The 15418-nt window shown below is 33.6% G+C and overlaps 1 protein-coding gene across 2 annotated transcripts in view; it reads left to right on the top strand.

The window, feature by feature from the left end:
• Positions 1–15418, top strand: part of KNL1 (kinetochore scaffold 1) — a 49297-nt gene that overhangs the window by 27717 nt on the left and 6162 nt on the right. For both annotated transcript variants that reach the window (XM_006176614.3, XM_032481487.1), the window contains exons 14-21: positions 5604–5719; positions 7254–7344; positions 7940–8056; positions 8928–9015; positions 12474–12551; positions 12713–12752; positions 13636–13737; positions 14179–14279. In XM_006176614.3, coding sequence (XP_006176676.2) covers positions 5604–5719; positions 7254–7344; positions 7940–8056; positions 8928–9015; positions 12474–12551; positions 12713–12752; positions 13636–13737; positions 14179–14279 — 733 coding nt within the window. The remainder of the gene's footprint in view (positions 1–5603; positions 5720–7253; positions 7345–7939; positions 8057–8927; positions 9016–12473; positions 12552–12712; positions 12753–13635; positions 13738–14178; positions 14280–15418) is intronic.

Here is a 15418-nt window from a genome sequence, read left to right as displayed (position 1 = left end):
GGAAAAAAATGAACCTTGACCCATACTTCACACTATACATAAAAATCAATTCTATATAACACTAAAAAGCACAGTTGACAAAATTAAAAATTGAACTTCATCAAAATTTAAAACTTGTGTGCTTCATCAAGAAAGTGAAAAGACAACCCACAGAATGGGAGAAAACATTTGCAAATCATACATCTTATAAGAGACTTGTATCCAAAATATGTGAAGAACTCTTTCTACTCAAAAAAGACAACCCAATTAAAAATAGTCAAAGATCAGAACACACATTTCTCCAGAGAAGATATGCAAATGGCCAATAAACACAAGAAGACAAGTTAAGCATCATTAATCATTAGGGAAATGCAAATTAAAATTAGTTACTACTTCACACTCACTAGGATGGCTTTAGTCAAAAAGACAGAAAATAACAAGTGTTGGCAAAGATGTGGAGAAATTGGAATTTTCATACATTGCTGGTAGGAATGTAAAACGGTATAGTGACTTTGGAAAACAGTTGAGTATTTCCTCAAAAAGTTAAACACAGAACTAACATGACCAGCAGTTCCACTTCTAGATATATACCCAAGAGAACTAAATATATTCATCTACAAAAAAAAAATTTACATGAGCTTATTTATAATAGCTGGAAAGAGAACCGATTAGGGGCTATAATGGGGGTGGAGGAGAATGGGGAATGACAGCTAATGGGTACAAGACTTCTTTCAGGGGAATGAAAATGCTTTAAAATTAGCTTGTGGTTGATGGTTGCACAGCTCTGTAAATAGATTTTAAAAATCATTTAATTGTATACTTAAATGAGTGAATTATATGATGTATAAATTAAATCTCAATAAAGCTGTTTAGAAAAATCAGTTACAGGAGGATTGTATATCTAAACATGAAATCAAATCAAAATCAAAAATGGAAACTGGGAAGATAGGCATGCATCTTTTGGGTCCCCAACCTCATTATTTTTATCACCATAGTACCCCTTCCCACTAGAATCCCCTTGCCTCAGCTGTAGATGGGGAGTAGAAAGGTGCCTAGGTATGCATCCAGAGTCTACACCAGAGTCTACACCTGTCTCAGGAAAAGTAGAAGGAGTACCAGGGGACCAGGATAAAACAGAGGGGAAGAGTAGGAAAAGAGAGGATGCTGACAGAGTAGAAGAGGGAGAGGATATACGTCAGGAGCTAACCTTTGAGAGTGTGTATCTTCCCCTTTCTTTTCAGGCCTTGCAGAGGTGAGGAGGGGCAGTGTTAGGGAAATAGGCCTGGGAACAAACCCATCAAGATGAAAAGAGAGATCATGCTATCTCAGGAGAGAAATTTTAAAATCCCAAAGTAGAGAAAAGACAAAGAGATGGAGTATGTATGGGCCATGTAAAATGAGGTTTACAGCTGTGAGTATCTATTCCAGAACTTGGATAACTGTGAGTCTCTTTTAGGGTGGAACTGGGGAGAGTGTTCTTGAGGCAGCCTGGGAAGATGTGCGGCAGCCCTCATAGATACATGTACAGCACCCATATGTTTATGTACAGCACCCACATATGTGTGTGCAGTTGCAGGAGCTCAGCTGGCAACACCAGCAAAAGGTATTATGTAGAAAAACTGAATCACTATATTGTGTAACAGGAACTAGCATAGTGTTTTAGGTCAGTTATACTTCAGAAACAAACTCATAAAAAGGATCATATTTGTGGTTACCAGAGGTGGGCAGTGAGGGCAGGGGGAATTAGATCAAGACTGTCAAAAGGTACTAGGATGTAAGGTATAAAGTGATAAACGACAAAAGTTGTTAAGAGAGCAAATCCTAAGAGTTCTCATCACAAGGAGAAACTTTTATTCCTTTAATTTTGTATCTATGTGAGATAATTGATGTTCATGAAACTTACTGTGATAATCATTTCATGATATATGTAAATCCATTATGCTGTAAACCTTATACAGTTCTGTATGTCAATTATATCTCAGTAAAACTGAAAGAAAGAAAAAAAAGTGCTATGGTAGCACCGCCTAACCTCCTTCATGCCCAAGGAGTGGCTCAGGTCAAAATACTATAACTTACACCCTTTCAGTGAGGTTGAGAACTATTGCACGTACTCCTACCAGGCCTGAAATACCCAAGACCTGATTGTGCATCCACTTAATCAAACTAGGTAAGTCAAGGGGAGAGAGTGGCTTATGCACATAGTCCTGGGCTCAAGGTGCAGCAGATTGACCCATATATTGCATACAGCATGGGCAACTGCATCCATTATGCACACACAGTTCATGAGCCTAATATCTACTACTAAATATCCACTGACACTTGCATTTTCTGGGTCAATCTCTGGGAACGTGGTCCTGTGTTTCACTTTGTGGTTATGAAGATTCAAGAGGAACCTACTGTTTTTTGAAAAACCTTAACTAATGTGGGAATTTTCAAACATACACAAAAATAGATAATAGTTTAATGAACTCCTCGTCTATCCATCACCAAACTTCAAAAATTGTCAACTCTTGTCTCTACAGTCTCCTATCTGCCTTTATTTTGAAGCAGATTGCAAGCATCAGTGTTAGAGTGCATGCTTAGCATGCATGAAGTGCTGCGTTCAAATCCCAGTACGTCCATTTTTTTAAAAAGTAATAATAAATAAATAAATAAACCTAATTACCTCTCCTCCCCCTCAAAAAAAAAAACAAAAAAAACCCAACCAACAGCAACAAAATTGCATCCCAAATGAAGTCCAAACATTATAAATAGTTGGTATCACTCTCTTAATTGTCTTTTAAAGTATAAGGTTCCCTTCTTACTAAGATAGGTCCCCATCTCTCTCCCCTCTCTCTTTTTTTATAATGACAAAACAAGGTTTTTCTGTGGTAAGTATGGGTGGATTTTGCCCGTTATGCATAGCCAAACTTTCATTTTAATGCATTCCCCTGTCTTGTATTTTTGTAAATTGGCAGGAGTTTTATCAGGTTAAGGTTTTTCTTTCAAGTTTACTTTATAGTTGTACTTCATCAGAAGATAATGTCTATTGATGATGTATGTGATGGTCAACCATCAGTGATCATTATCTAGATCTGATAATTCGTTATGACTTGTAAAGTAATGATATCCTAATTTTATCATCTTTTTCATTTATTGTCCAAATACTTCTATAAAGAGAAATATTCCTTTACCAAGTATCTGGCTCCTATATGAAGGCAACTAGCTTTTCTCCCAAGGAAGCCTGATTTCTTTGAGAAAATAGTGTTTAAAAAAACACAATCTGAAGGGAGGGTAATAGCTTAGTGGTAAAGCTTAGCATGCACATGTTCTGGGTTCAATCCCCAGTACCTCCATTAAAAAGAATAATAATAATTTTTAAAAATATTTTTAAAGAGTCAGAAAAACAATCTGGGTTCTAGTGTTGCCATTTCTTTTTGAGCCAGTGCGTAGAGACTTGATTTTTATTTATACATTTAGCCTTAAAAATACTTTTTAAGAAAGAGAGTCAACTTCAGTTATAAATGCTTTTAGTACTTTCTTACATTTTCTTAGCACACATGTTATAAGCTGTGTTACGGACAGAGAAAGGAAATTAAAATCTCATTCTTATTTCTTCTTATCAGCTAAAAGGAGAGAATGAGAGGAAACTAACATTTGTTAGATTACTTTAGTAGGCCCTGAACTTTGGTACCTTTTTTAAAAAAAACTTTTACTTTAATCTTTTTTATTTTTTATTTTTCAGTTTTGGTAGGTAGGATTGTTACAGTTTGACTGTACACATACAATATATTGCATGTAAATACACAATATATTGCATATTTAAATTTTACATGTATTTTCTGTTCATTGTTTCAAAGAACGTTTAGAACTTTAGCTTTTTAAACTTACATAGTTATCAAAGGAATAAAGCCAACCACAAAATAAGAATTAATTCAAAAAGATACGTACACCCCACTATTAACAGCAACATTATTTATAATTGCCAAGATATGGAAGCATCCTGAGTGCACATCAATAGATGAATAGATAAAGAAGATGCAGCATATATATGTAATGGAGTACAACTCAAAATCTTAAGAGACTGGTCAATATTGTGCCCATTTTATAGATGAGGAGACCAAAGCTTAGAGTGGTAGAATGGCTTATTCTTTGCCACACTTCCTATGAATAATGGACAGTCATGGGGTTTGTTTGATTTGGTTTTTACATGTAATAAGCTGAGTTGGTTTTCTCAATACTACATCAAGGACGTCAAAAGTCATTGGATTAGGGCTACAAGACATTTAAAAAATAACCAGTGGGGTGGGAAGGGACAGACTGGGATTTCAAAATTTGTAGATACTGACAGGCATATGCAGAACAGATAACCAAGATTATACAGTATAGCACAGGGAAATATATACAAGATCTTGTGGTAGCTCACAGCGAAAAAATGTGACAATGAATATATGTATGTTCATGTATAATTGAAAAATTGTGCTCTACACTGGAATTTGACACAACATTGTAAAATGACTATAACTCAATAAAAAATGTTAAAAATAGAATAAAATTAAATTAAATTAAATTAAATTAAATTAAATTAAATAAAAAACAACTAAATTTTTACTGCCTTACTTTATATAAGCTAGAAAGTTTAACTTCAACCTGGGATAGAAGTAAGGATCAGGGCTAGGAAATGAGAATAGAAAAGGATAATCTGGGAAACTGAAGTCTTTTTTCTTTCTTTTAATGAAGAGTTTCCTGGTAAGTTTGAATTTTCAGGTATTGATGTTTTTTAAAATAATGCATAGGTATTTTCCTTTTTCCCTCAGCTTTATTGATATATAATTGACAAGTAATGCAGTTTTGGGTTTTTTTTGTAGTATAGTCAGTTGCAGTGTGTCAGTTTCTGGTGTACAGCGTAATGTTTTAGTCATACATATATATATTTGTTTTCATACTCTTTTTCATTAATAGGTTACTATAAGGTATTGAAAATAGTTCCCTGTGCTATACAGAATTTGTTGTTTATCTATTTTATATATAATAGTTAGTATCTGCAAATCTCAAACTTCCAATTTATCCCTTTCCACCCCCTTTCCCCCACCTTGGTAACCATAAGTTTTTTCTATGTCTGAGTCTGTTTCGGTTTTGTAAATAAGTTTCTTTGTCTTTTTTTTTTTTTTTTTTTAGATTCCACATATAAGTGATACATGGTATTTTTCTTTCTCTTTCTGGCTTACTTCACTTAGAATGATGATCTCCAAGTCCATTCATGTTGCTGCAAATGGCATTATTTTCTTTTTTTATCTTTGAGTAGTAGTCCGTTGTATGAGTATACCACAACTTCTTTATCCAGTCATCTGTTGATGGACATTTAGGTTGTTTCCATGTCTTGGCTATTGTAAATGGTGCTGCTATGAACATTGGGGTGCATGTATCTTTTTGAATTAAGGTTCCCTCTGGATATATGCCCAGGAGTGGGATTGCTGGATCATATGGTAAGTCTTTTGAGGAATCTCCATACTGTTTTCGATAACAGCTGCAACAAACTGCATTCCTATCAACAGTGTAGAGGGGCTCCCTTTTCTTGGAAACAGTTCTTAAACATGGTTTTGTCCTTGAAATACTAGTTTTGAGGGACTGATTTTTTTTTCCAGTTTACTATAAACACACCACCTACTCCAGAAGACCTGATGTTAAGTCAGTATGTTTACCGACCCAAAGTACAGATTTATAGAGAAGACTGTGAAGCTCTTCGCCAGAAGATTGATGAGTATGAAAGTTTTCATTTTTTGTGTCTTATTGGATGGGTGAATAATCTGTGTGGCAAGGTTTTGATTAGAATAACAACAGCATAGGAAAAGTTAATGGCAGTATGATAAGGTATGTGGGAAAGAGTTTCAGCTTTGTATCCTGACTATAACACTAGCTGTGTAACCTTATGTAAGCCCTTTAACCTTCATTTCCACATTTATCAATTGGGAATAATAATACCTACTTAGTAGGTAGAAATGAGCAGTGGAAATAGTGTATGTAAAGTTTTCATGCCATTCTTAGCCAAAAGTAGGTCCTTAATAAACAATAATTATCAGATTATGAGATCATAAATTGATTGTAAATGAACATCTTTAAAAAAAAGTTAGTACCCTTTAGAGATTTATATATAGTGCCTAAAATCAAGATTGCCTTTGGGTTTATAATTTTATCACAATTGCCCTTGCTTTGCATTTATAAAAAAACATGGTTTTACTCAGAATATAGTCCAGTGGTTTTGGTTTGGTATAAGAAGATGCTGCAAACTAATTTACAAATTAGGTATATCTAGATTCAAGCAGGTAAATGAGGACTTGCAACCCAAAACAATGTTTATGTCATACTTATCTAGAACTATTGAACTAAATTTGAACCAATCTAACAAAGAGAAAAATAAAATAATCTTTTAAGAATCATGTGGTTTTAAAACTTTTGTTGGTAAGCACACTGTAGTATACACAAATTTCAAAATATAATGCACATGTGAAACTTATATAATGTTATGAACCAATGTTACTTCAATAAATAAAAATAATTAAATTGAAAAGAATTATGTAGTTTTAAAACTAGAAATTTAAGATGCTGTTAAATTATAATACTGCAGATTTGCCTGATTCTGGTTTGTTCATTCACCAAATATGTATCAAGTACCTACAGTGTGCCAGTCACTGTACTAAGTCCTGAGCTTCATCACTGAACATGTTCTTCATGTTGTTTTAATGATTTGTCTGAGAATGTTTTGTTTTGAATGAAATAGGAAGGATCTCGCATACAATGAAAATTCTGTTTAGATGTGCTCTGCTGTTTGACTTTGCACCACTGTGCCTGTATGTAATATCTTCCTACACTGATGAAAATTTATTTCTTCTGCTTATTAACAAGAGACTAATATATAACTTTGCTACTTTTAGTAATGTTATTCTATAAAAGTGAGACAAGACTTTGAACTGAATTGGGAACTTTTACTTAAAATAATAACTACAACGTCACAATTATGCATTCACAGGCCTTAAGGATTCTTTGTAAGCATTTTGGAGTAAGTTGAAGCATTGAGATGAGAATTCTATTTGGGAGGGAAGTTTTTTTGAATCATAACATTCTTGAACTGTTCTACAATTGCTGAAATACTCAGGCTGGCTACTGTTCCTGAGTGGATTCTCCTCTTTATGTAGAAAAGAACTAAGAAGAATTAAATTAAGTATGCCTGTAGATCTTAGTTGATTCATTCTGGCTGACTTCTGAACTCTGTGCTAACTAACTTTTCTGTATTTTAGATTAAAGCTTTCTGCACTGAATCAAGATAAACTGTTGACTGATGTAAATAGGAACCTCTGGGAAAAAATGAGACACTGCTCTGATGAGGAGGTACTTTTGTCTCATTTTCTGAATGCAAATCAATATAGACATTTTGAACAAAGTTTATTGTGAAATTTGTAAGTGTTATTTGATAAATTAGTGATGAATTCTTTAATTACTTCTCAGATACAGTATGTTAACAAGGCATTATTTAGTTATACATGAATGGTTGTTAATATATAATCTTTCCAAACCTTAAGTGATTAGTTTAATATGTGAAATGTATTTGAAATTTATTTAAAGTTCCCTCCTTCTTGTTTGCCTTTCATTTAGATTTAGATGAGGGAAAGATCTATTTTAAATGATTAAATAATAAGCAACTAATTTTATATGTACCCTAATATATTTAAGCAGTTTTATTAACTAAGAGCCTGTCATTTTCTAATTTGTAATATAAGTGAATTAAAAGCAGAAATTAAAATTGAAATCTTTGATTCTGTTCTTAAACTATTAAGTGGAATTAAATTTACAAATTAGAAGCCTTGGGAATTAGATGCTAGGATGGGCAAAGTTCAGTATGTAGCAGCTGTAGCAGCCTTCCCAGACCATTTGCCTTTTTTAACATTTGTTTTGGTGCAGTGTAGCCTTTGACTTTCCCTTACAGCTAAAGGCCTTTGGAATTTATCTGAACAAAATAAAATCGCGTTTTACCAAGATGACTAAAGTCTTCACTCACCAAGGAAAAGTGGCTCTATACAGCAAGCTGGTGCAGTCAGCTCAGGTAATGTGAGACAATTAAGAGCTTAGAAAGATCTATTAAAGTTACTTTATAGTGGCTGTGGAATATGAAGAATGTTCCTTAGGAGATACGTGAATGAGAGTCTTAACTTAAAACTGTTCATAAGAGATGGGGTTTACTTTATCAAAAATAGCAAATCCTGGCATCTTGAGTAATTCTAGAATATATTTACTAATATGGGCTCATGTCTTATCTCAAATTTGTTATCCATTATACATATTGAAATATAAAAACACAGGATTCTGATCTTCCATTGCTAAGGACTATGCTGTAGTATTATCTTCCTCAGAGTCCATACACATATGTAAATATGTGCATATGTTTAAAGTAGCATTTCCCCAAATGATCATCCTTTAAGAAAAGTCTTGCATTAACAAACTTTCCACTGGCAAATAAGTCTGGGGAATGTTACATGCATCATCCCCCTTTTGGAGAAATATAATAGCTAGCATATTAAAGTCTAAGGTCAGAAATGTTTTTTGGGTTTTTTGGTTTTTTGGGGGGTTTTTTGGTAGTGTAAAAAGAAAAAATTATGTAAGTTTATTTGACCAGTGTTTCCCATATTTATTTGACTGTAGAACATTTTTATGAACTCTGTTTTTAAAGTAATATATATTAACATTTTATGTTACATGAAATTAATGAAATAAAGTACAAAAAATGAGTTTATATTAATCTGTTATGAATGCTTTTAAAAAAATTTTTTAAGATGAGGCTTGAAGCTTTGAGCTTCATTTTCAGATTTGCCTGCTCATGATTTAGATGTAGCAGTTATGTTAGCAATTTGAACCATTTATAATTTTATAATATTTTGTTTGGATATTTAACTTGACAGTCTATATTGTGTGTTTAGAATGAGAGGGAGAAACTTCAAATAAGGATAGATGAGATGGACAACATACTTAAGAAGATGGATAACTGTCTCACTGAGGTGGAAATAGGTAAAGTATCTTGAATACTTTTCCAAAAGAAAATATAATTATATCTAAATGCTTCCCTACAGTACGCATTACTGGTAGCACTATGCTGAAGCCTTGTATTAGCATCTTGAGACATTAAATTAAAGCAAATTAAAGCTCCTTTACTGTGGTCATTCATAACACAATCAACAAGAGATGCCCAAGATAATAAGTCTCTTTGGAATGCTCTTCATAACCTAGACCATAATCTTGGGTTGATTTTTTTAAATAAATGACCTTACCTCTATTTGAAAATTTATCTATCCTTTGTTTGACCTCTCATAATCCCAACTTGTTAGTGTTGTCCAGAAACTGCTTTCTCAAAGATCATGGAATTTCCCATAATCATCATATTTGGTAGTTCTCAGTCTTTAGCCATCTTGATCTTTTTCAGCATTTGACACTGCTCATTATTTTTTCCTTCCTGAAACTTACTTCTCCCAGAACTCTATGATATTGTACAAACCTAACCCTATTCTTTTCTCCTGGCTGTTCCTTTTAGCTCCTCTGTTGGCCCTTCTCTAACTAACCCTTTATGTAGGCATTTAGATTTTATTATCTACTCATTTCTCTTCTGTCCCCTAATGCTTTCATCTGCCTTAACAATTGTGTTTATATATAGTAAACAGTATTATGGTTCCCAGGGAAAAGGGGTGGGAAGGAATACACTTGGGAGTTTTAGATTTACAAATGTTAGCCACTATGTATAAAAATAGATTTTAAAAGTTCTTCTGTATAGCACAGGGAACTATGTTCAATATCTTGTAATAACTTTTAGTAAAAAAATATAAAAACAAATATATGTATGTATATGCATGACTGGGACATTGTGCTCTACACTGGAAATTGGCACATTGTAATTGACTATACCTCAATTAAAAAAATAAATAAAAGAAAAAAAATTGTGTTTATATGAATAATTCCCAAATTCAGTTAAATTGATCAATCATTTATTTAGCACCTTACTGCATGCCAGATACTGTACTTAGCATCAGAAAAAAGATATTATATACACAGATTTTTGGCAAGTAGCTTATAATCATTTTGGAAAGGGCATCTTTAGCCTCTTTCTTTAAGTTCCAGACTTAACAGTTCCAGCTTCCTGCTAAACCTCTCTGAAAATGTCCTTAAGCACCTTAAACTTTATATGAACAAAATGTAATGTATTGTCTTCCATATGCAAAATAAAATCTGAAAACTTGTTCTCTCTGTGATGTTTCTTATCTCTATTAATGGCATCTCCATTCTTATAAATTATAAAAGACTCAAAACTTTTATTGTCTTTGAGTCTCTCTTATCAAGTCCTGTCATATCTGCTTCTTCAGCATCTCCTATATTCTTTCCCATTCCTATTAAGGTTATCATTAATTCTGACATGTGCTACTTCCAAGTCTTCTAACTAATCTTTTTATACCATTAATTTCAGTCTGTCTCCTTCTAGTCCAACCTGCACATTGCTGCCATATTAATAATTATGGACAGTTTTCATTATGTTTCTCCCCTGAAAAACTTTTGTCTTCCCATTTATTACAAAATGAAGTCCAAATTCCTGAGCTTGACATTTAACATTCTCTACAATCATTTTCAGGTATTCCTTTCTTACATAATTCACTATTATTCCCTACACATCCTAAATTCCATCTAAATCTTTTCATTTCTATACAGTCCTGCCACTTTGTCTTTGCCGAATGCATTCTCCTTCTGTTTTTTTGTTTGTTTGTTTGTTTTACCAAAGGAGCTACCGTGGCTATTTTGTTAGCACTTCTTATAGTACCTATCACATCTTATTATAGTTACCTTTGTAGAGTTTATTTTCCTAACTGAATTGTGAGCTCCGTGGGGGTAAAGATTGGCTTTTATTTTTCTCCATATCCTTCAGAGTTCTTAGCACTATGCTTTCCACCAAACAAGTGCCTAGTACATGTTTTATACATTGAATTGATAATAAGTATATGAGTTCCATAATCTTAGACTGCCCCACCTCTGTTCATTACCTTGCTTTTTCACTCCATTAAAAAAAAAAATAGAAGCCATTAGGCCAGAACTTCTAAAATCCCTCCTGCCAAACAAACCAAACTTTTATATGTTTATATCCATTCTTTCATCCTTCCTTTCTTTTCCCTGTGATCAGTCTTTCCACCTAAACTTTGAGCTGCATCCCTCTTGTCTTCTCAGGAATCTTACAGCACTGATTTTCCCTTATCTCTTGTATATTCAACCTCTGTGCCTCCTCTCCTGGATATATTTACCTCTTTCTTATCTTTAAAAATACCAGCAACCACACCCCCTTTCTAGGTGCCACTGAATGGCTCCCTATTTCTTTCTTATTCATTTTTCTTTGAACAAATTACTAAGTACTTATTATGTGCCTTGTACAGTGTTCAGTGCTAAGAATACTATGGTGATTAAAAATGAAACTTTATGCCCTTATTGAGCTTCTAGTCTAGAAAAGATGATAAGAATTAAACAAATAGTTTTATGGTAACTGCTATGGAAGAAAGGTTACATGGTGCTATAAGGTCCTGAAACAGAAAACTGACCTAGTCAGGTCAAGAGAGGCTTCCCTCTGAGGAAGTAGCATTTCAGCTAAGATCTGAAGAATGAATAGGAGTAAAAGGGAGAAAGGAGGAGAGAGCAGGCTATTCAGTATGAATACCTCATGCAGAAGGCCTTCAATGGGAAAAAATATACCAAGTACAAGGGTCTGAAATAAGGCCATTGTGGCTAGAATGGAGAGAGCAAAAGGGAACACAGTCTGAGATAAAGCTAGAGGTGTCAGGGGCTAGGCCAAGGAGGACCTCTTAAGGAGTTCTGACTTTTTCTAACAGTGAATAGCCATTTGAAGGGTACTGGCTGCCATGTAGACATTGGATTTGAATAGATCAAGAGTGACAATAAGAAGTAGTTACTGAACTGGTATGGTTAAGAAAGGATAGTAGCATACATTAAGGGAGCCTGGTGGTTAAGAAAAAAAGTAGATTCAGAAAATATTTTTGAGGTGAAAATCAAAAGTTGGTTTGGATGTGGGGAGACAGGACTTTTAAGGATGATTCCAAGGTTCAAAAATAAAATTTTTAAATATGTGTGTGTGTATGCACTTATATATGTGTATCTGCTACTGCTTAGTCCATAGGGTTGCATAAAAATAACTTTGATATATACAAATTATATATAAACAATTTCCATCCCAAAGTGTCCCCTGAGAAGCTGCTATTGGAGATCATAGCCATATGGCTCCAAGTTCACTTGTCTGCCACTAGAAGCAAGTCTTCAGATGAAATTATTATTATAGCTCAGGGCTTTTTGGCAAGGAAAGGTGGAGCAAGGTGAATGTTTATAAAGTATTCTTAACACTTCATTTTGGGACCATCTATTCTTTTCATCTCTGGTTGTTTAATTATTTTTGACTGAGTTGTTCTAATGCATGTTATCTACTTTAGAAGCTAAGAATTTGGGGGATGAAGAGGAGGACAATCTTATGGAAGAATGGGATTCTGAAATGAGAGCTGCAGAGAAAGGTAACTGAATTAATTAAGGAGATGAATGAGGGGGGAATCCTCTGTACTGAGTTTATTTATTTAGGTGAGATTAGTGAGATAGACTTTCCAATAAAACAGTTGATTTTTGTGCAACATTTTAATGTGTACATTCTGATAGATTTGTCTTTTTCTTTTCAAAGAACTGGAACAGCTGAAAACTGAGGAAGAAAAGCTTCAAAGGTTAGCCTTCAATTTGAGTGTTAGAAAATATGCTAAACCTGACATGGCTAAATGACTTCCTATCTCCAGAAACTGACAAGATTGAGGACACGAGTATAGACTAAGGCTAATTCAGGGCTTCTGCTTCACTTTGAATTTGACCTTGGAGGCCATCTTAATCGACAGTATTTCCTAAGCACTTATTGTTTGCAGAGCATTAATCCAAAGCAGTATTCCTCAAGCTTAAATAATACCAAGATCCTATTAAAGAAAATAAATATAGCATTAAACTGTTTCTGTATTGTACTTAAGTATAAATAAATATAAAATGAGGTATATATTTCTTATACTCATGAATCTTGTTTGACTATAAGACTAAAAGAAATCAAGTATAAATAATGACAAAATCAGTAAAATTTCAACTGACAACATTAATTTGACAAGTGGAATATTTGCGTAAAATTAAACTGATCCTAGCAAAATGACTAACAAACGATAAGTTTTATTTAGTTCTAAAAACTTATTAAAGCCAAATGCAGGTACCAAAATTATGGCATGTCTTAGTTTTAAGGTGGGCATTCTTTTGCTGTATTATGCTTATATTTTTAACATCAAAATGTAAATTTTAATAATAATCTTAAAGAACATGTGAACCCCTAAGGATATTTTCATGGACCCTAATTTAAGAACCATTGATTTAGACTTTTCTTATTTAGACCCACACTTCTAGTTTAATACTTATTCAAAAGAAACCTAAAAAACTAAAAATGCAAAAATGGATGTCATTTGCCTCACTGGGGATCCATTTAGCACATGACTTTTTGTCACAAGCTTTTATTTTAATGAAGTCTGAATTCTCTGACAGTGGCTTTATCTTTCTGTGAATACTCCGTTTGATTTTCAGAAATCTCTTAGAACTGGAGGTACAGAAAGAGCAGACCCTTGCTCAAATAGACTTTGTGCAAAAACAAACAAATAGAACTGAAGAGCTACTGGATCAGTTGAGGTAAGGAAAGCAAGTGGCCTTTGTTTTTTATCCTGTGCCTTCCAGGTTGTCTAAATTCACTAGAACAGTTGACATGTGTTTGTAATGTATATCACTGTTTTTAAACTATAATACAATGCATCCTCAAAAAAAGTTAATACACTCAACACTAAGCTGAAGGTATACAAGGTGGGAGTGCTATGGAATTACAATTTTAAAATATTTTATATTGCCAAGATTTGGTTTTTCTCTGATATATAACAAGATTTAGTCAATTGTTAATTTCTCTCAAAAGCGTAAGTTTGTAGATTCACAATATTTGAATTAAAATAATGATCTTCTCCCAAGCCAGTGGAGAACTCCAGAAGCTGCTACTGGTACTGTTTGAGTGGTATCATAAGTTAACTCTCTTCTTTTATCTCAAAAAAAAAAAAGTTTTCTGTCTTGTTTATCTCTCTTCAGCTTGTCTGAATGGGATGTCATTGAGTGGAGTGATGATCAAGCTGTATTCACCTTTCTTTATGATACAGTAGAACTTACCATCACCTTTGGAGAACCAGTAGGTGAGTGACAAAAGTGAGATCATTCCTCTCAGATAAGTGTATGGCTAAACTTACTAAAGATTTATATGTCTATTCTAGTAACTGTTAACATAATGAAAGCACTGCTGAAAATCTTAAAGTAGTTAATCACTTTAATTTGTGATAATAGAATTTTATTTTATTAAATAAAAAGTAAAATAAAATTCAGCTAGTGAAAGTTGCCTTTTGTTGAATTATATTAGACAATAGAAATTTTGCCTATCTAAAGTAATGGATCACCTGCTAGTCACATCTGTTTACTCTGAGTTCCTTTTTTCCATCTGTCTTTTGTGATAGAAGATTTACTCTAATGGCTGGTGATTCTTGACTATTTTTTTTTATACTTTAGCTAACCTAAAGAGCTAATTGGAAATTCTGTGCATATTGGCAGGCTTATCAAAGTAGGTACACATCTCTATATGGTGACTTGGCAGAGTCCTAGCTATTTTGTTGAAATCTTCTGTCAGTATCTTTAGGTATTTTTCCTCTTGAAACAGTTGGCTTCAGCATGGCCAACCATGAGTGAACATGGCCAAATTGAAACTTAGGATCTATATAATCTCCTAGCCCCCAAACCCGATTCTCCTTAAAAGTTCTTTTTCTAAATAAATACCATCAACTTCCGTTCAAAGTCCAAAATTAAAACTTAGGAATCACTCTATTCCTCTTTCTTCCTCAGCAGGTGTATCTAAATCATGGATAAGACTTACTGATTGTAATTTTTTAATATTCACCCAGTTATTTGCATCTCTTCTGTCAATAGTTACCTCTAACCTAGATGACTACAATAACACTATAGCTGGTCTTTCTGGATCTTCTCCTTCTCCTCTCCTTTTTGTTCTCCTTCTTGTAGCAGTAGTGATTGTTGAAAATCTTTTCATGCACCTGCTACTCTTAGACTAAAATCAAAAAAACTTAATGTAAGGCCCTGCTTGACTTGAATTTTTCCTCCTTTTCCTGCCTAATACTATTTACTGCACATTGGCCAAAATGGATTTCTTTCATTCCCTTAAAAGAGCATGGTCTTTCATGCTCAGTCATATTTCATCCTACCTCAGAACATTCTTCTTGATGTTTCTTATGCCTGGAAGCTCTTTCCCCTGTCTTAGTCCTTCTAGGCT

Source organism: Camelus ferus, chromosome 6 (assembly GCF_009834535.1).
Source record: "Camelus ferus isolate YT-003-E chromosome 6, BCGSAC_Cfer_1.0, whole genome shotgun sequence".
Taxonomy (NCBI): Eukaryota; Metazoa; Chordata; class Mammalia; order Artiodactyla; family Camelidae; genus Camelus; species Camelus ferus.
The sequence above is the reverse complement of the archived record's forward strand: the minus strand, read 5'-3'. Positions and strand labels throughout refer to the sequence as shown.